The 22312-nt window shown below is 41.3% G+C and overlaps 1 protein-coding gene across 2 annotated transcripts in view; it reads right to left on the minus strand.

Moving 5' to 3' along the window:
- Positions 1 to 20227: 20227 nt before the first annotated feature.
- The window catches only part of chst11 (carbohydrate (chondroitin 4) sulfotransferase 11), a 91744-nt gene continuing 89659 nt past the window's right edge, over positions 20228 to 22312 (minus strand). For both annotated transcript variants that reach the window (XM_062443954.1, XM_062443953.1), the window contains exons 3-4: positions 21522 to 21751; positions 20228 to 21360 (exon numbers count right to left, since the gene is read on the minus strand). In XM_062443954.1, the coding sequence (XP_062299938.1) occupies positions 20736 to 21360; positions 21522 to 21751 (855 nt within the window). In that variant the 3' untranslated portion in view covers positions 20228 to 20735. The remainder of the gene's footprint in view (positions 21361 to 21521; positions 21752 to 22312) is intronic.

Raw genomic sequence — 22312 nt, forward strand, 5'->3', positions numbered from 1 at the left:
ACAGAGAATCAAGGCAGAGCCGACAAGAGCGTGACAAACTCGCGGCAGTACGTTATGTATGGGACAAGTGGGTTCAGAGATAACCCTTTCTTTACAATCCATGCCCCCACTTGACTGTGGATGAATGTCTGGTCCCTACAGACAATGCATACCAAGCATACTGAACAAATACAGTATCTAAATATGGACAGCATGTGATGCACAGTCCAGCTATGCCAGGAATATGCAAGTGTAAACTGGTAAATCCCTGGGGAAGTACCATAGAAGATCAGTGCACAAGGGTGGTAGTAGACATGGCTGAAAGGCTGTGGTTCTAATGATGAAGAGCAGGAAGGTGCTTTCACTGACAGAGCCACGGTTGTCTCCTATTGCCTAAGAAAGGGGAAAAAATGTCCTCCTGATGAGTACTAGCACAAAGGTGTTCTGTGCTTCAGGTGTGCTTTTAAATAATCCTCAACACAGAAGCACAGTCAACAATAATAGACAAAAGCACATATAAATCTACTGTATAAATTTACATCAATCAATCAATCAATATTAATATAGCGCCAAATCACAACAAAAGTTATCTCAAGGCACTTTACACGTAGAGAAGATCTAGACTGTACTGTTCAATTTAATTTAAAGACACTCAATATACCCCCATGAGCAGAGCTTGGAGAAAGCAGCAAAGAAAAACTCCCCTTTAACAGGAAGGAACCTAAAAAATATTACATTTGCATTTCCCATAAGATAATGAGTTACAGTTGATGTTAGAGTGCAGAATATATATAGTCTGGCTATTCAATCTCTAAAACTACAGAGGGTGAGTGATCCAGAGTGCATACATTTCCATAAGATAAATATCATAGAGTACAAAGTTCATGCATTTCTTCATTTATAGTTGACTTTTTGAGGTGCATTTGTATTGGGGAATGTGAAAGACACACCTGATGATTTGCCCCTTTTTGCTCTTTTTAAAAAATATAATCTTCTAATGAAGAGTATCAATCAGTATCCTGGTGTACAATGCAATATTGATTTTTTTGGTTTACCCTGGACAGAAGCTGGCACCCAGGACAGAAGCCCTGAGGTGCATGGTGTACCTACCTTCAATTTCTTGGACAATATGTGGAAATATTTTGATGAACTTGTCTGAGTATTAAAATACCAGTGGGTTACTGTGAGAGTGATACAAGGTTCTGGTCCTGTGATTTCTATTGGTTGGTTGTACTTTTTATATCTGTGCCTTTAATTAAAAATAATCAAACACATGTGTGCTAATGGTTTAACATAACCTAAGCTCTATCTGGCTCTTCATCAAGTAACCAATTAGTCAACATCTACAGCGCAGATGTTAATTTGCTGAAGTGGAACTATTGTGTTATTAAAAATAATGACAGGGTTAATTAGAATAATGATAATCCTCTGTGAACAGTGTACTGTACTTTATGCCAATATACATCCACCAACTGTATGTTTCTGTGTGAGTGTGTATGTGTGTTATAGACATGAGTTCTACCACATTGACTCAACAATCAGACCCATCAGAGTATGTGGACTTACACATTTTCTGACATTTTCAGTGTCAGATAAGGCCCAATGTAGTGTCATGTCCATACTTATGTAAAATACTGAGTAAAATCTCATGAATTGAGTGACGTACTTCAACATAAAGGCACCTGATCTCTTGTTTGTTCCTTAGATTGCACTGGTGGCTGAAATGTTAAGAAAACATCCCACCTGCTGTGACTGCTAAAAACATGAGAGACCTGCTGCTGGTGGAGAGCAAGAACACATTGAGATTGATGTGAGTTACTGAGACACACACACACACACACACACACACACACACACACATATACACACAGTCCAGCACTACACCGTACCTGAACTCTGCTCATGTCACACCAATCTGTCTCTAATGAGGAAGAGAGGAACAGTAATGATGAAGTTTTTCTTTCTGTTTGAAGGCTCTGGAGGATTTTGACCCTGATGTCGAGCCTCTTCTCAAGCTGGTGAGACTAGAATCCTGAAAAGTCTTTACAGTAGTAGTTTGGAGTTAAATATATTAAATCTGCTCATCGCATTTCATTTTTCATTTTAGGCATTTCGAGGTGAATTCTTGCATAAAGATGCGAGATTGCAGCCAGAAGGCTCCTCAATTCTCCAGAGAGTGTCCCCTTCTCAGTTAAATGAGTCATATTTTACACACATTTATTATCAGTTACAGTACAGTGGTCATGATTTCTCTGTGGTGTCCTGAAGTGTTTTTGAAACAAACTTTAAATGATTTTAATCTACAGACATCCCAAGATCATCAGCCAGGCGCATTAGTATGCCAGAAAGCTGATAGAGAAGCAGCAGGAAGCCCTCAGCTCCAAACTGTTCCACCAACAGGATGGAAATGGTCCCAAAAGTCAAGTTAAGAGAGATGTCATGGTCCTGTCTATTGAGGAGAAGTTTAGACAGGGTCACATTCCAGGTGTCTTGGAGCTAGAGCTAAAGCTCCAGGAGCTTCAGTCCTGGAGGATGGTAAAATGAATGACAACCCCACCAGAGAACCAGACTCTGCTGAGTATTCCCCTCCACCTCATCTGACACCTCCAGCTGGAGCTCCTTCAGTGCTGGATGGTGAGACTATGAACAAAGAGCTCATACCCCAGACACTTCTTGAGCTGGTTCAAAATAACTTTCAGCCGCTGCAGCCTGAAGAGGACTGAAACTATTCCTGGCATCCATATTGTTAATATTACTGTTGAAAACCATATATTCATTGATAGATTGAAGTTATTTTATTTTTTTTGTAAACGAATGTAAGATAAGATAAAGAAATCAAACAGGAGGTGTAAGTTGGATTCACTGTATTTTACAGTACAGCTTGCTCTTTATAAGGTGTAAGTTATAATTTAAGCCAGCTTTTTTAAAGGTTACAGTACAGAAGCATTGGAGTAGAAAGTACAATATTTCCCTCTGAAATGTGGTGGAGTGGAAATATAAAGTATCATCACATGGAAATGCTCAAGTAAAGTACGAACACCTCAAAATTGTACTTAACTACAGTACTTGGGTGAATGTACTTAGTTACTTTCCGTAACTGCTATGAACAAACCACAAAACAATAGTGGAAAGTTCTGAAAAGAAACTAAACTAATAAACTTCTTCTCTTCTGTTTTGATATTTATGAAAGTACTGTAGATTATCCAGTGTTACCATGTTTAGTTAAGTTTACATTTTACAGAACTGGCAGTTCTCAGGTAGAATTTCCCCCTCTTCAGCCTGCTGAAATATACAGGCAAGCATATGAACAACTGCACTTGTATTGCAGCAACTGATCCACAAGTATAAACTGTTAAAAGTATATCAGTATTTAATAAACCTTTATGTTTAGTATCAAGAAACGTTTAGTTGCAGCTAGTATGGCTTTTGCAAGTTAACACGATTATTTCAAGGGAATATACAGTATTTGTACCATCCACTGTGTCTCATGACTGACAAGCTTTCTTTATGTCATCTAAGTCAATCAAGCTATCAATCTTTATTTGTATAGTGCCAAATCACAACAAAGTTATCTCAAGGCATTTTACACATAGAGCAGGTCTAAACTGTACTCTTCAGGTTTGTAGAGCACTTTACACTCCAGCCAAGCAGAGCTATTGTATGACAGCTGATTTCCATCCAAGTTTAGATAAAATTTGATCCAAATTTCCAGAAAATACCAATTCATGAGCAAGGACCACACCACCAATGAGATACTTTTGACAAATTTATTAACAATATTTGAATGAATCGTTTGTGTTCTTGATGCGGTGTGGGGAGGCTGTATGAAGGTTCCGCTGCAGCGCCCGGGCAGCGAGGACCCCCAAAAACCTCCACCAAGACTGAGTGGATCTTAAGAATGGTGCGATGATGATACGTGGAGAAAGTAATAGCATTGGAATAGGAATGATTAGGCACTTGTCTGAATTCGGAGATGAAGAGAGGCTCTAAGAGGCATCGATAATGAAATAGTTATGGTGACGAGATAGGATAACATGTAGGTTACGTTGAACGTGTGAAAGGGGTGTTGATAATGAAATGGTTGAAGTGACAAGATAGAATGACAGGTAGGTTGCGTGGAACGTGTGAAAGGGACTTTGATAATGAAATGGTCAATGTGATGAGATAGAATGACAGGTAGCTTGCGTTGAATGTGTGAAAGGGGCATTGATAATGAAATGGTCGTAGTGACGGGATAGAACAACAGGTAGGTTACGTTAAATGTGTGAAAGTGGGTGGTCTCAGCTGGCCATTTGGTGGAGAATGATGATCCACCATGGAACCCCCAAAATTGGCTTGCATGGTTCTGTCTGCTGAAGTTTCGGCAGTGGTGCTTGGGGGCAATGACATCCCTGTGTCACTGCCCGGGAGTAATGAGCTGCAGGGATCAGTGTAGTCGAATATGGGTGATCCTGGTACCTCGATGAGGAGACAGCGGGGGCGCTGGCATCCCAGTGGCGGCTGTCCCGGCTGAAGCAGAGTGCTGGCAGCACTCAGTGCCAGAAGCCTCGACTAGAGCAGGCTGCTGTGGCAACTAGAGCCGGATATCCCCGATAAAAGCAGCATGCTGTCGAACTGGGCGTGGAGCCAAGGTTGGATTGAGTAAATGGCGTCGCTGACATCAAACATCCTGGTTGAATTGAAGTTGTGCGGATGGAGTGAAGAAACGTCAGGGGTCATTGGAATCCTGGTGCCAATGTTCTGGTCTAAGCGAAGTGCTGTGATTGGAGTGAGGAGACGGCAGGGGTTGCGGGCATCCCGGGGCCCGATGTTCCGGTTGGAACGAAGTGCTGTGGTTGTACAGATAGACAGCATGGGTTGCAGGCATCCCGGTGCCTGATGTCCATGACAAAGCGAAGCGCTGCTGTTGGATTTACGAATAAAAACAGCATGGGTCGCAGGTATCCAGGTGCCTGATGTTCCTGTCTAAGCAAGGTGTTGCGCTGCGGTTTGAGTGAGGAAACGGCATGGATTGCTTGCATCCTGGACCCGATGTCCATGACTAAGCAAAATGCTCCGGCTGGAGTAAGGAAACCGTATGGGTTGCTTGTATCACAGTGTCTGATGTCCCTGTCTAAGCGAAGCGCTGCGGTTGTAGTGAGGAAACGGCATTGGGTTGCTGGTATCACGGTTTCTGATGTCCCTGTCCAAGCGAAGCGCTGCGGTTGTAGTGAGGAAACGGCATTGGAGATGGATAACGTATGATGCAGAACTGATATATACTACTATCATACTACCTGGCCCCCGCCAGGTGGGGCTGTGGCCGTGGGGCTACGGCGCTCTGTGACGTCATGCGTGCCGAACCGGGCGATGATTGGCTTTGGGGAAAACCCGGAAGCGCGGGAGACCCAGTGGCTGTTTTTGTCGCTGGACTGTTGAAGCAGCTGAGGAAAGGAGGGTTGAGGCTGCTGCTCCAGTGGCTATGCCCGTTGCTTCCCTGGTTTTTGCCCTCGCTGGTGGAGGAGAGGACGCCGCAGATCTACCGGGAGTGTCACATCAGGGGAGCGTGAGTTGAAGAGCCTGCGAGGCCGGTATGTGCACCGCTGAGCGCAGCGACTCCGCCGGGACGCTTTACAAGCTTCGATAAATGCGTCTTCCCATCCTCTGCTATTATAAGAATATTAGAAGTTTATTTCATCAAGACAAACAGTTGGTGCTGTTGATTCTCTAGTCTGGGGACATGAAACCATTGCAGAAGAAGACTGTGCAACTTAAAGTGTAGTCTCTTTGACCACCAGGCCAACATAATACTATAAATTCTTCCTCTTGTTGACTGATGACATTTAGGAAGCAAAATGCCTGAGATCCGAGTGGAGCGATCTGCCTCTGTTCTGTTCATTTAGCCCTCAAACTCAAATGTCATCATTTGCATGAATCAGTGGGTGATTTATCATCACATCAGATAATCCATTCAGCCTGGATATTCTGCCAACAGTTTTCTCCTTTTATAGACAAAAAATTGACTAATCGTATAATATTTTAGAGCAAAAGCCTTCCTCACACTTGTGCACTGACAGTTCTTTAAGGAAGTAAGTGCCTTGCTCACAGGCAAGTTAGAGAAATGGAGTTGTGACTGTAACGTTCCTGGTTTAAAACTAGAATAGATTGGAAGGTGTAGGGGGTAGAGGCCCTTGAGCCATGATTCTCACACAGAATACATGACCTTTAACTGGAATAAAATGTTGAAATAAATCCATATTTTTCAGCCATTCTGATGTTTGAACCTTTATCATTCTGGTCACGAGTCTGCTTTTCCCAGTCGCGGGAAACTCAAATCAGAGACCTCAGTAAATCTGATGTTATCTGTGATCTGTCATAACACAGCGTGAAAAACCATCTTATCGCGTTTTATTTACAGCAGTGTGTCAGTTCAAGTTTCACACTTGTGTTCATACCAGAGGAACTCTTTCCATCTTTGTACAGTACATGTTTTGGTAGGATTATATGAGGACACAGAGTGATTTATGTCTGATCTTGAATCAGGCCTTATCTGAACTTTACAGTTTGCCAAATGAAGGCAATATGCTTGGGGGATTAAGCCTAGTTTCAGAATAAAGTAGTTGTAGTTGTGAATTAAAAGGAGTAATTCAACATTTTGGGAAATACATTTATCAGCTGTCTTTGTCATGGCCTGTGTAACCCAGGTTACTAGGCCCTTATTAGACATCCAGTTATTAGTGAAATGAATAAATTCATACTTTTATGTGACAGATGAATAAATAGGATTTATGATTTAAAATCTTAAAATGTGTCAATAAATAGGAAAAATAATGATGTACACACATTCATTTACATCTGTCAAAAAGGGTGTTTTATTTAATTTCAAAGTGTGGTGAATGTGCTTTTCTTAAAGTGTAGACTACATGATTCAGGTGACATGAGGGAGTTCACATGATGTAATGTAGCCAATCAGACGCCGTTACGTGTCACCGTGTGTTTTTTTCTCTGGCTCTCTCTGCTGGACTGTCGTAGAGGTGACCGCATGCCGATTTCGTTGCTGCAAATCATTTAATATTTGTGCAAGAGAGCAAGATATTCTGGTTTATTCCTGCTTTAGTCGGTGCAGAGAGCCAAATCCTTATTTTTTCCTTGCCGTGGATTGATAGCGGACCGTGCATTCTGCAAAGAAAAACGTGAGTTGTTTATTAGCAGCCATGGCGCTAGCTTAAACTATTAGCCACATGTGAACCTTGCTAAATTTCATTTGTAAAAGAAATACACATTGCTGAACTCCCGTGTCCCTTCTTCTTCTAAAGTGATATCTGGACAGATGAGAGCTGTGTGATCTGCAGAGGATGTGTGTGTATATATATGATTGAGCCTCTGGTGAGTAAACTGTACTGACATTAGTTACATTAATGGAGTAAAATGTGCATTTGCTAGTGCTAATATGGATTAACAGGACATTAAATTCATGTATGTTGTGTTTTAAAAAGAAAAGAAAAATTGGTTGTATGGCAGTGTTTTATTTACATTACTCTTACTCTATGGTTTCTGTGGGAGTGAGTGGCGGTAAAAGAAAGATGAACAGAGAAGAAATGTTAGCCATTTTGTTTCATGTTAATATTAAAAGTATGTTCAGTTAAATTGATGGACAGTAAGAATAGTTATAATGATCATTAAGAAACAATATTATGATGTACATGTGTTATATATGTGTTTATATGCATATATTTTTATGTAAAGGTATATTTTGTGTATGAGAATACTATAGTAGCCTATTTCTTGGTTCCTTCCTTTGAATGGTCCCCTGGTTTGAAGATTTGTATGAAGACTTCTTCTACTGGGATTCTTCCTGTTTTGTAAGGTAGAGGGGAATCTCAGTATCACCAAAGAACTGTGATACTTTCACTGATCTGGGATTTATTTGTGTAAACTGTAATCTCATGTGTCATTGACATTGTCACTAAATGCAAATTGCTAATACCCCTTTCTCCTATAGCGGGTCTAGACTTTTGATTTTGCTGGTCCACAAGGTAATTGGTGCACTGACGAAATCTATCTGTATCACCCAGTCTTTACCACTAACAGTAGGAGCTGAGGTGGGTTACACCTGGTTTTTGGACTTTTTGTGTTTGTTCTCTTGGTTTTCCAGTGTTGTAGTTATGTTTAGGTTGTGTACGTGTTTTCTAGGTTTTGATTTTCAGTTTGCTTTCATGTTCCTGCATTCCTCTCCAGCCCATTTATTTTTGCATACACATCCCAGCAATAAATACATTTATTTGCAACCATTCTTTTGGCCTTTGCAATTGGTTCCACCTACTCCACTTTCCATTACGCTCTTGCAGAGATATGAAGCTGTAGCCAATTAGCCTAGCTTAGCATAAAACAGCTAGCCTTGCTCTGTCCAAAGGTTTAAAAAATGTGCCTTCCACTATCTTTAGCTCACTAATGAACAAGTTATATCTCAGTTATTTAATCTGTACAAAAAACAGTGTAAAAACTTCATGTTGTAGTTTTATGGAGCTTATGTCCCACATTGTTTCTTGGACAAGTGTAGTGATGTATTGGTACAATAGCTGATTATACACCATATACTGTACCTGTGTATCCCTGTGTATACGCACAGCTTCACCTCTTGCCGGTAGCAATGATTTCCTACCTTTGGAAAAGGTCTGTTTCTCCCAGCAACAGCTCTTTATGCTAAGCTAGGCTAACCGTCTAGCTTTTAGCCACCTGCTCTGGTGCTGAGCATGTAGTGTACAGTGGATTTTTAGACATTTTACTCCAAAAACAACGCCACGAGAGGGCTGAGAGTGAACCGAAACAGTAATTGTTGTAGCCGGACAGCTAAACAATGAGTTGAAACTCACTACAAAGCTCCATTAAACTGTCACTGATACCCTGTAGGTTCATCAGTACGAGTGACGCCTCTCGCATTGTACATTGTCATTTGACACATCATTATAAAAATGTCAATAGTAGCAACTTAAACGTGGTAATTTAATTAGTCAAGTTCTTGTTTTATTGGGTGTGTTCATTCATTCATCAAATAGAAATAATCTGTAAGTAAATCCGCCGACAGAAAGCTTTCATTTGAAGTTAAACCTGCTCTTTTGGAAGTTTATATCAAGGCCTTAATTCAGTCCTCCGGGAAACCAGATCAATAAACTCAAGATTAGGTTTAACTGGGGACTACTCTAAACCATATGTGACGAAGTCAGATTGAGTTGACCTCATTTGGCAGCACAGTTGTGTCTGTAGAACATGATAAATCCTTGCCCTGGAGTGTTTTAAGAGTAACTTTTTTGGATAGTCTCCTCAAAAATTCCCACAAGTGTGAGAGTGAAGTGGCTGCCTCACATTCAGTTACAAAGATGTCTTTTATAAGCTCCCAATTAAAAAAAGTCACGGAGAAAGGAAAAGTTCAGATTTGTCCCACATAGAATCTGCATCATTGTATTTTTTATTTATTTAAAACATTCATTTTCATCACTAACTTAACATCATTTTAATCATTTCATGTAAATTCAGTTTGAGTTCTTCTGATTTGAAGTATTTTGAGTTGAAATGAAGAGATGGATTCTGAGAGGTTTCTAAAGAAACATTATCAACACGTTAGCAGGCATCCCAGCATGCATTGTTTCGGAGTCAATTTGTAGTTATAAGAAAACATACATGATAGAAACTTGCTGTGTAATACATATTAAAGCAATTCACCATTGTTTTTTTTACATAACAATAAAAACAATGTAAACCATGATGATGTTATATTGAAATCAGTCCCTACGTCCGTACATTCAAATGATGAATACACATTATCATCATCTACATTATCTTTGTCCTTCACAGCAGCAGCAGAAACTACAGCTTTAAGATCTTTGTGTCAAACAAACAAGAGATCTAAATCCACCAAGTGGAAAGTCAAGGGTTTATACAACATGAAATATTTAGACAAGAAAACTTATAACAATAAAGTGTCACATTTTACAGTGTATTTTTTTCTTTCTATTTCGAAATAAATAAATAAAAAATCCAAACACGGCCTTCATTTCTCTCTCAGAGCAGGCCAGAAGCATACAGTCTGTTTAGGAAGCCTCTCTCTCATTCACTTTTTCTCGGTTTGAATATGATGCTGCTTTTCAACCTCCACACACACACACACACACACACACACACACACACACACACACACACACACACACACACACACACCAGTTGCTGCCGGCCTCCCTTTAATGACAGGGTGTGTAGTTAGAGAGGGTAGGAAGGGCAATGTGTATTTCAGGGCCGAGACCACAAGGTCAGCCAGGAAGAGGAACGCTGCCAATTTTGTGTGTGCGTGTGTGTGTGTGTCTGAGTCTCAGTCTGTGCTGATGGGGGGTCAAAGAGGCTGCCCAGCAAAACAACACCACCACTCCCTGTCATTTTAACATGTGCTGTTTACAGCAGGACACATACAGTGTGTTACTGTATGTAGACATGGAAAAAGATGTTGTCACTGGTTCTATTTCAGACCAAGCACTGAAATATAAATGGACCGCATTGATTCGGTCCTTCTTTTCTACCTGACAATGCAGTTTGTGGGTCAGTGTCTTGCTCAAGGACAACATGTGAGCATGGGGAGCTAAAGACTCAACCACCTCCCCCTGTGATTAAATGAATAGTTTGACATTTTGGGAAATATGTTTATTAAAGTTTGAAACTAGAGGGGCATCCTAGTCGTTATGACTCATGTCATATACTGTGATTGCAATGTCCCTGATTTGAATCTGGTTTGAAAACGCTATCCCTTCATTTTCTGTCACCTCTCTGTTTTCCACTTTCCTTTATGTATCTTATGCATTTAATCTGTATACAAAAATGTGGTTTAGTGATAACGACTCCAGAAAGTCACTACACCTGACTACTATTCACCAAGATACACAACATAGCTCCCTGTTAGTAAGCTACAGTAATGTTGGTATGATTCTTTTTAAATTCCTTCCACCCAAAATAAACAACACAATTGGTCCAAATGTCTGTTAACCAAAATTGACAGTTACGTTTAAATAGCTGTAATAATTATGACCCGAAGTAGCGGCGCGATTTGAGATGATGTCTATGTATGTCGATGATGTTGTCTTGTGGAGTGCCACCAATAGGGGGCCACGGTCATGCGGTCTAACAACGTATTTGGACTTTTTACTTAAGCAAGAGCCAGGCTAACTTTCCCCCCCTGTTTCCAGTCTTTGTGCTAAGCTAGGCTAACTGGCTGCTGGTTGTCCCCTTTTTATATATAGCCTACAGACATGAGTTGTATCAATCAACTTTCTGCAAAAAACTAAGATCATGATTGTTTTAATGTGTTATTTTTCAGTGATGTTGGGTGTGCTCACATTTACCAGTTTGCATTGAAAGACTGGACCACTGTGGGAGCACTGTGAGAATACTGTTGTTTTTCATATTAAACTGTCTTTGGCTGACATTCTGTAGAAATATTGATTGTCTAAAAAGTGTCCGGAGTTTTCTGTTTGACCCAGATACATATCAGTGTGTAACCATAGCGCTGAGTTCAAATCTGGCCCGTGGGCTTGGATACACTTGGCTCCTATCCTCTCCCACCTCTTCTCTCTCTGCACTGTTAACTGTCCAGTAATGTTAAATTTGCCAAAGAATCTTTAAAATCTGCAATATTTACATTGATAAGCATCTGAACTCTTTGTAAAGCAGGAAATAATTAGTCGAAGGGTTAAATTTTGGCCTGCACCGTGACACACAGTTGGCTCCGTGGGTCAGTTAGCTCGGGTTGTGTATTTTACTAACAACGCTCCAATCTGTGGTGTTTCACGGATGAGAGCAATCATCTTTTCCCCCCGTTTTTTTTCATGTGGTGTTTTCTCTTTTCTGTTTTTGCTTTAAAGCGGGCCACTTTAAAAGAACCACTGAATGCAGCAGAGCACAGTGTTGGCGTAATGAGAGGGAGCAGGGTCTTTGCATAGAGCCCGCGCAGGCACGGGGACGGACAGACGTGGGCTCAGATACAAACACAGCTGCTGCAGCTTTAATGAGCCGCGGCTTCAAACCTGCAGGTGTAACAGAGGCAGGAACATGATGGGCTGCTGGAAGATCCAATTTATGTTAGAATCTACCTAATTGTGACCTATCAGATACTGTATGAATGCTGGAAAAGCTCCACAAGAATCTACAGTACTACCATTTAATCTTTCTATATCTGCCTACTGGCTCTCTTGCTGAGAGTTGGATGCTCCAGGAAAATCACTGCATCTGGCCGCTGCTCGCCAAAACATCGCACAAGACTCTGATTGTCTCCGAATTAAACAAGGAGATTGAATGCGTTAATTAATGAGCTTTTGAGGTGTTAGGAGGTGTATTTTTTCACCCCAATGCTTCCAGTTTATACTCTAAACTGAGATAATCTCCTCCTGACATGAGAATGGTATCAATTTACTCTTGGCAGGAAAGCTAATAAGCATATTTCCCAAAATGTCAAACCACTCCTTTAGGCTTAATTAAGTCTATACTTTTCAATATATATCATATTATATTTTCCTTTGTCCGCTTAATGCGTCTTGATTACAGTTTAAAACAAGATTTGGCACTTACATTATGAGGCTTTAAATGGATTAGCTCAAAATTATATCTCTGACATAATGTGCAGTTCTTAAGTCAAGACTTGCAGCCACATTTCAACTTTTTAAACTGGATTTTGATTGGCTGACTCTTCTTCTTTTTTCTGCACAGTGATGGTGAAACATTTAACTGTAGGAACAAGACGAAATGAATATTTGTGAGTGTGATGGAGGGCTTTTAATACCTGTATGTGTGGACTGAATACATTTTAAAATCAATTAAACTCAATTATATCATTTAAATCTGAGTCAGGGTCTTGACTTATAGAGGTAGTGTGGTGAAGGGCTGAAGTGGCAAAATTGCAATGGCAGCAGAAATAATATATGGAAATTACAATAATTGTCTCTGCTTGAAATTGCACTAAAAGCTTCATTTCTTACACTCTTCTGTTCTTTCGCCATTATCTTTAACATGGAGCCTTGTTCTAGCGACGGATGGTGCGTTCAAGTGTCGCGTTGTGTGTTCTGCATCCGATGTAGCCATGCTATTTTCTGTTGCATGTTTTGACCCCGGGGGGGGCAACATCCACGCATGAAATAAGCAGTCAGAGGCGTTAGGAGTTTTCAATGTTATTTTATTGTGAAAACATCAGACAGGATGAGCCGCGGGTCACGCTGCTGCAGGATCGACACCGCACTCCCACACTCAGTACACAGTCAATTATTCATGATTCTTCTGTGAATACGGGTTGAAAATGAACCAAGTACAACAGCGCAGCGAGAGGCTGTCCCGGGAGAAAAAAAGGGAAAGAGAGAGAGATATGGAGAGTTTAGGTGTGTTGCCATGGTGATAGCGAGGAAAGGAGTTAGGGTAGTTTTTCTGAGAATAAATAAATAAATAAGTGGCGCCTGTTTTTTTTGAATGAGAGTGTCACCTTCCTCGGGGGACGTACCCTCTAAGGCAGAGCGGGTACAGCACAAAGTGTCCACACATACACACACACACACGCACACACACAAATACCAACCTACACACACTCATGTAGCCATGATCCAGACGCTCCACTTATAGATACAGCACATGAGGCACTCCGATACACCCAGTGGAGAGAAATGCTGATGATATGGTATAAATTCAGTAACAGACACAGTTAATTTAGGAATCATTCCTCAAAAGGTCACACACACACACACACACACACACACACACACACACACACACACATTAATGTACAGCAGAGGGTGTGTGTGACCTCAGCTTACTGAAGGAGGATGTACAAGATGTAAGGGCAACACAGAGACACATGAAATCTGGCAGGCAATCTCAGGGCACGGCCGCGCTAATGTGGGCATAATTGAAAAATTCTGTTTACATGTGAGATGCTGTCAAACTACATCAGCGTCTCCAGATTGTTCTAGAAAAGAAAAATACTTGCGAATTTGTGCGACTGGGCATGTGCAGGACACAACTTGGGTCTTATTTTTGTAGTTCAAGTGTCCAGCTGTCTGAATCCAGATGATAGTAGTTTACAACATGAGATAATCTAGACTAAATGTATATGTTAATTTACAGTTGACATTGTGTAAGTATGTAATTCTCCCAAAATATGCGAGAATTGGACATTAAACAAAGATACGGTTGGATTTCATAGTGAGGTTGATGTGTTCCCACCTGGCAGCTGTTAACTTGGTGAATAAACTACAAAAATTGAAAGACCCAAATTGAAATAACAATAAAAATTGTCCTTTTCTGTGTCATTTCTGCTGTTCTTGAAAAATAGTTGTCAAACAGCTGGAAAACTGATCACATGACACTCGGGAGCCAGAAATCCCACGATGATTACACCTCAGCGTTTATGAAATAGCTCAATTTTCACAACCCGAGGTGGGTTGTCAAATGTATCCACCGTGAATATTTCTTTTTTTCAGTAAGAGAGAGGGGGGGAAAAAAAGATTCATATTCATCCATATTAGTGTGAACGTGACCCGAGAGCCCAGGAGGCAGCAGCAGGAGAATCAGCGCTTCCCTCTGTTCTCTACATGTCTTGGTGCAGTCACATGGGCCTCTGCAGGAGCTTAGCAGAGTGATACTGCAATGTGTGTGTGTGTGTGTAAGTAGCAATGGGTTTAGCATGTGAGAAGTGAATTTTAGGAGTGTGAATGGAGTTCTTCTCTAGTGACAAACATCCTTGGTGGTGTTAAGAGTATTTGTGATTTAATGTTGCAAAGTGGGACCAGAAAAACAGCCAAAAACTGCTTCTCATGTCCAATAATGTTCATCTAAATTGCTATTTTGTGCTGTTTGATTATTGTATTGTATTGTATAATGGGTGATTGTACCGGTGATCCCAAATGAATGTGTTAAGGATCAACTAATGATTGAATCTACAGAACAGAGTGTGAAATAGCTCAGTGAGAAGCAGAACCATCTGTCCTGCTGGCACACACTGGAGTTATGATTTGAGAAAAGTAAAGAATAATTATTACTGACATTACCAGCTCTCTCTTTTTCTCTGTGTGTGTGTGTGTGTGTCAGTATGGAGGAAGGCCCAGGTGACCACAGCGGAGACAACAGAGAGGCAGCTCTGACTCTTTTTTTTCAGCAGCTCTGTGTCGCTGTGAATGAAAGGCACAGAAAAGCAAGAGTGCCATGTGGTGATAAGCTGTGTGTGTGTACGTGTAGGTGTCTGTGTGTGCATGTCTGAGGCAACCGGAGTAATCAATCAATATAACATCCAAAACATGACAGCTCAAAAAAACAACAACAGCAGAAGTCAATGACATCATGTCTACACTGTACAAAAACATCTGCTTGGGGCTTGTAGATATGTCAGGGATGAAACATACAGAGGAGGAGAGGGGGTCGATAAAAAGTTCCTGGCTTTGTCCCTCTGTGCTGATGATGTAAGGTGTGCTGATACTTTTTCATAATTTTGTGGAACCAACATATTAACCCGAAAACTATAGAAATACTTCAAGGTATCTTCTGCCCTTTGAAGGAACAGTTGGGAAATGTTGGGAAAATGTGCTTTGCTGCAGAGTTAGATGAGAAGACTGACATTTGTCACTTTAATTTTGCCCAATACTTCACTTTGCTAATGATATTCATCAGTTTGTGCTTAGCACTAATTAACAAACAAGCTAACCCAGTCACATGATTATGGTGAATGTTTAACCTGCTAAACATGTTAGTGTTGTCATTGCGAGCATGTTAGCATGCTGACGTTAGCATTTGACTCAGAACCTCACTGTGCCTAAATACAAAGAACTCATAGAACTACTAGCATTACCGTAGAGTTTTGTTTAACCTATTGACATAGCCAGGCTAGTTGTTTCCCACTGTTTCCAGTCTTTATGCTAAGCTAATCGACTGCTAGCTCTAGCTCTGTACAAGATATGAGACAGATAATCATGAGTGTTACTAATTTTGCCCAATACTTTACTGCTAATTAGCTTTATTGCTAATGATATTCCCATCAGTTTGTTAGCACTAAATAACAAAAGTTAGCAAGCGAATATTGCAAATGTTTTACCTGCAACAGAAAATAGCATAGCTACATCAGATCATGCTAGTGTTGTCATTGTGAGCATATTGGTATGTTGACATTAGCATTTGACTCAAAACTCCACTGTAACTAAATGCTGCCTCACAGAACTACTAGCATTACTGTAGAGTCTTGTTTATTTATTGACATAGCCAGGCTAGTTGTTTCCCACTGTTTCCAGTCTTTACGCTAAGCTAATCGACTGCTGGCTCTAGCTCTGTACGAGACATAAAACAGATAATGAGTGTTCATTTTTATTTTCGTCTAACTCTCAGCAAAACAACAAGTGTATTCCCCAATGTGTCGAACTCTCCGTTTCATCGGTAATGATACTGGCACGCTATGACACCACTACTATTTACAAGCTGCGTTAATTTGTGCATAAATAAAAATGAAGGTATAAACACAAATCATCCACTCCTCCTCGAGAGAAAAACATTCTCGGATATGTTTAGAAGATTTCCTTTCAGCATAACAGCAAATATTTAATTCAGTCTAATAATAGACGTCGTTCAAAAACAACATAAATATACCCGTTGGCTTGACTTGAATATAAACACTCCTACAGTATAAAACAACTGGGCAGTGAACGGGCCTGGATTCACGCACACTGTGTGGTTAAGAATAGGGGCAAAGAGCGCTCAAAATGCTGCTGTGCTGTTTCCCTGCTGGGATTTGTTTTACCAGCTCTGTTTGTTTAAGCGGGCTGCCCTTTTCCTACCGGGACGGGAGGGATCATTGACACTGACTTGCTTCTGTTTTTTCTTTTTTTTCTCCTTTTCTATAACGGAGGCCACTTTTGGAGCGCGATGGGAGCGAGGAGAAAATAGAGTGAGGCCTCTGTAATGGCTTGTTTGCAGGCTAAGAGGTCCTTTGTGTATCGTTCGTCTTCCATTCTGGGGGCTAAATGAGCAGTTTTAAAACCGAGGCCCAGTCAGCGTGTTAAAGTGGTGAGGTGCAACTTGCTTACAACTGCTAAATAAGATGCTGCGTGGCATCAGCGGGAGCGCTAATTTGCAAGCTGAGTGTGTGTGTATTTTTGTGGGCCTGACCCAGGAGGAGTGCTGCGCTGAGAATACAGGCATTGTTTCTGCAGGAAGATGACAGCTGGGGCCACAGGCCAGCCCAGAGGCTTTTCTCCTCTATTAGAGCCAGATGTCTGTGTGAGGGTAGATCTATATAAAACAAGAAAACTAAAACCGTTCTCTCATTATAACTCTCTCACACACATGTGCATAAATATGTACATTAATAATACTTCAAAAGTTACAAGAGAGGGAGGTCTGGAGCTAAAATATCCACCAAAGTGTTTCCTGTAGGAAGCGTCTGTGCATTTACAGTCTTGTTTCCATAGATTGGGTTATCGTTCATTTTCAGTTATCCTGACATTTTGTTCACCGGCTTCATTTTTAAGATGCATGGACACAGCCAGGCACAATTTTACAGCGGAGTGGAACCGGAATTGCAGTGTGAGCTATCGTGTAAACAGCTACAGTTTACTTAACTATCACTTTAGTTAAAATTACGTTTTAATCACTGGGGGGGAAGGAAACATGATCTGAGCAGCTATCTGTCAGACACACAGCAGAAGAAGATGAACTCCTGTATCCATCTTCTTTATAAACATCACTAGAAAACTCTCAAATTTTGTGGAAAATACACGTCTCTACTCTTATGTTCTGTATGTGTCCCGTGCACTAATGTGTTGTCTCCTACAGTATGAATCCCTTGTGCTTGTTTGCCTGTATACTTTATAGAGAAAGGTGGAATGGAAGAATAAACACCAGCCAAAAATAGTATAAAAATGGGTCCAATATGGTGAAAATCCTTAGGACTTTAAGTACAGCGGTTAAAACTTGAACCGGTAAACAGCTCTAACATTTACAATGGATCGCTTTAGTTAGAATGTAATCCTAATAATGTTCTAATAGTCACATCTTCTATTTTAAAGCTGTCTTGTGGTAGGGCTGGATTCACCTTCTAGGGGGGCCTGAGGAAAAACGGCGTACTTCCTTTTAAACTCCCTCTGTCTCTGTGCTTTATGTACAATATTACAACACATGTCCTCAGGGCTGCTGTGTGGTAATTTGACTAATCACAAATATATTTCAGAATATGCATGGTGCATTAGCTGAAATAATGGATTTCATAGATTTTGATACCCCTCTTAAAGACTCTTTTACTTATCACACTTAATACTGACCATATTGTGATACAATATGGAAAAACAGAATATGTCTGTTCTGTGGATATTTGCATTTTTACAGTTAAAAGGTTTGTTGCTTTTTCGTCGAATGTTCCTTATCTGACAGTCCCAGGATACATGGTGTCTTATTATCTGTTCTATAGACGGCAAAGCCCTCTTAAACAAACTTGTGATATCGGGCTGTACAAATACATTCGACTTGACAGGGCCTCACTAAACAAATGTATTGCTTTGACCATGTGAGCACAAAAATGCAGGTCTTAAAACCTGATTGTGACTGGGACCATCTTCAAGACAAGACTTCAAGACTTCACTTGATATCGTTCTGACACCTTTTTGCAATTTCACTACAACGAATCCGGTGAACCAACTGTAACAATAGTCAAAAGTGTCTAAGACCCCTGATTTGACTTTAAAACCAGAATTTTGTGAAACTCAGGTTGGCAGACAAAGAGAGAAGTACAGTGTGCTCTAATGCATGAGAAAATGATTATTTCTGGTGTAGTCAACCGCAACAATGATATGCAGCTTTTCTCCCAAAAAATGTCTCTTTTTCCTTTGAAGCCGTAGGGGGGTTGAGAATTTACAAAGGTATAAAAAAAACAAAATGACCCTCTTGCTCTTCAGTGTGAGAGAGACAGGTCAGATGTTGTATCTCCCTCTCCATCCCTCCTCCCTCCTGTATAATGCTTACACAACAGCCTGTAATCCAATTCACAGCGTGATGGAGAGTGCAGTTAACCTTGACATTGCTTAGCATCGCTGACATTAATCACATTACAGTATGAGATATAGTATCTGATTCTGTGATGTGGGCAGTAGATTGTTGATATGAGAGCAGTAGCTAGTTCTCATGGTCTGGTTGGGAGCTGGGGGGGGAGGGGGGGGTAGCAATCTTCCCATGAATTTGTGAAACAGGAATGATGTGCGCTGAACACCGACTGTGGATCTCTAAAGCTCTCACAGTCATTTTTGGCACCGAATGTTTTTGACAACAGGAAATGGAAGACAACTCATAAATCTCTGATGAGCTCAGACACAGAAGGACAAAGCCGTGGGCTGAAACGTACCGTGAGTCCTTCGGAAATGAAAATGTTGTATCGGAGGCAAGTTGAGAAGGAAAAAAGCCAGCATGACAAAACAGAACTCTTAACAACAGTTCAACTTTTAAAATGTCCTAAATTGTTCATCAGCCCAGAAAAACAAAATATTAAATCTGTGTCTCTTATTTTAATCAACAAAGCAAATTAAATAATCTTTTGTTATTGCTGCTCGCAGCAATGCTTAATAAGACAATAAAAACAAAAATAAGCATGAAGACAAATGGATCTTAGTTTACAGAAAGACGTATTTGGAGTGGAGACTTTGTGGGTACAGCCCTGGGAGTTTCCACCAAACACCTGGGTGGGGCTTGTTGGGGGGGGGCGAGGCTGGGTGGGGTTATGGGATCCAGTGCCTTTAACCCGTTACAACCACACAGGGTGTCTCTTTTCTTTCAGCTCAGGGAGACTTGTCACTCACAGCTGGTGTGCCCAATCACATGAGTGCATCTGGTACCTTCTTGACCACATCCTGTGGCTCAAAATGTTAAGGATGCTTGGTGTTACAGGCGATGATGTATTTAGCACTTCCATATGTCACTGCTGCAGTAGGACTCTCCGGTTTCACAGGGTCCTTGGGGTGTAAAGCAAGAGAACCCTTCCGTCAACATATAATGACTGAGAACAGTGACAGAACTTATTTCCTTAAACTGTTGGCTGAAGGCCAAAGTTACAGTTGGAGAGGTCTTGAGAGTGAAGTCAGTACCCGACTATTACGGGGCGTCCTCGAGGCATCTATGAGCCGGTTTCCCTCTTTAATGTATGAATCTAAATAGGGCAAGGTTGACAGGTGCTCTCACAGCATACTGTCAAAGCAGAGGAGGATATGAAATGTGTTTTACAATTTGACGGAGTTTCTCTATTGATCAGGGGAAGGGGGAGATAAGCTTAGCTCCCACGATGCATTGGGGTCAGGGCGCGTGCGAGGCCGCTGTTTGCTTTGCAGAATCTGAAGCAGCCTAATTTGTCAGCAGTTTGTTTTAAACATGTAGGGAACATCATCAGAATCCCTCTTCAAGTCCGTCCCGTGAGGAAAAGTTCCTCTTTTAAAACCTTGAAGACCTGCTTCACCCACATCTTTTAGTCTTTGCATGCGTTTGGTCTGTTCACCCACATTCTCATCCAATCATAGCTCTCTGTGCCACCCAGAGTTGATTGGACATTCTTCCCCTTATGCACAGACAAGCACACATTACCTTTTCTCAGCATCTGTTTATATCTTAAATCCAGACCCCACGCCTGCAAGGTACAACAACAGTTTTTTAAATTTGCTTTCGAAAAATTCCACCCATCACTCATTGTTGCCTCTTCTTAAACAAGGCAGCCATTTCCAGAGTCCCAGCTCTGTCCTCCATTAGTCCAGCCGGAGGTAGCTGGGTGTAGAGTAGTTAAACATGAGGAAGTCCAACTTGTAAAGCTGGTAGAGTTGGATCTGCTGCTGAGTGCTGATATTGCTAAAGAACTGGGCTGCCATGGCATCCGTGGTGCGGGTGGACTTGGCGTAGCTCGGGAAACGCAAGGAGTCACCAACACCCACCAGCCGCAATACGTAGTTGGCATCCTCTTCAAGCGTTTCATATTTGCCCACCAGGTCATAATGGATGTGACATGGGTGGCAAAGCTGGTAAACGGTCTGCCAGTGCTCGTTGAGTGGGCCATCGCGCTGCGTGGCTGGATCCACCAGATACTCAGCAAATTCCTTAAATTTAACATCAGCACCATTGAGCAGCGCATCCTGTGTGGCATTCTTGCGGTAGCGCCGGACAATACGAGTGCCGAAGCGCTTGTGGAAGGATGAGTTGTACTTGAGAGTAAACTTGTTGCGGTATGCGGAGACCAGCCTCTCAAAGGGCTCGCGAACAAACAGGAACTTGAGGTAGTTCTTGAGGCGGTGGTTGATCTCAGCAATGCTGTACTGGTTCAGCGTCTTAAGGTTGGAAGGAACATGGGCTTCATTGGATGGGATTTCCATTGGGTCACTGTGGGGAAAAAGGCATGAGAAACATAAGGACCAGTGACAAAACAATGTACATTCACATCTTTCTATGATTATGAAGGTTCTGTGTATTGAGGAGAGGCTGTAGCAACGTAACTCCCTTTCAGTGCCATAAATACATCAGTCTGTCACCGCTAGACTCACCTGTATTTGCCTCGGCCCGTGAGTACCATCATGACACGTTTCCAGTTTGTACAGGCCACCTTGGGGACGTAACAGTAGATAAGCTCATGATCCTCATCCACCACGAGGTGCTTGAGGTCGCCGGGTGTAAGGACTCTCCGCTTACGGCTGGACGCACTGTAGACTCGACAAGCATCCACTACCTGATCCCTTCTGGTCTGGTGGAGGACAGCTGCTCCTGACAACTCTGGCTGCTCAGGGAAAGACAGAAATGGGGAAAGAGAAGGGGACATTGCAATGAATGTCAAAAGAGATGCTTTTCATTTAGATCCGGAGGGTAAGAGACCCTCAGCCTTTGGATGAGTGATTTTAAACAACAACAGCATACTGTGTACCGCTGCTCATTTTTCAATGGCTAATGTTCCTGGCAGAAGATAGAAGGTGCTAGTTCTGCCTTTTGAAGCACTCTTGCAATTTCCCATCTAAGATATTACAAGATGTTACACAGATCCCTGGCCAGAGTTGACCCAAGGATGCTGAGGTCAATTTCTTAAAACCCTAAACTACCAGGACATCAGTAGTTGCACTTGAACTCTGTTACTTTGGTAACCAAAACGTTTCCAAATATATTGACATGATGACAAATGTATTTCAACTGTAGATATGTATTTCAACACTCTATATAACTTTACATGCAAAGCATTAATAATGGTCATTACATTATTATGTAATAAAAGCAAAAAAATATGGATCCACAATATATTGCACATACTGAATATTATATAATATATTAGATCCCCATTGATGAAAAC

Source organism: Scomber scombrus, chromosome 22, assembly GCF_963691925.1.
Source record: "Scomber scombrus chromosome 22, fScoSco1.1, whole genome shotgun sequence".
NCBI classification, from domain to species: Eukaryota; Metazoa; Chordata; class Actinopteri; order Scombriformes; family Scombridae; genus Scomber; species Scomber scombrus.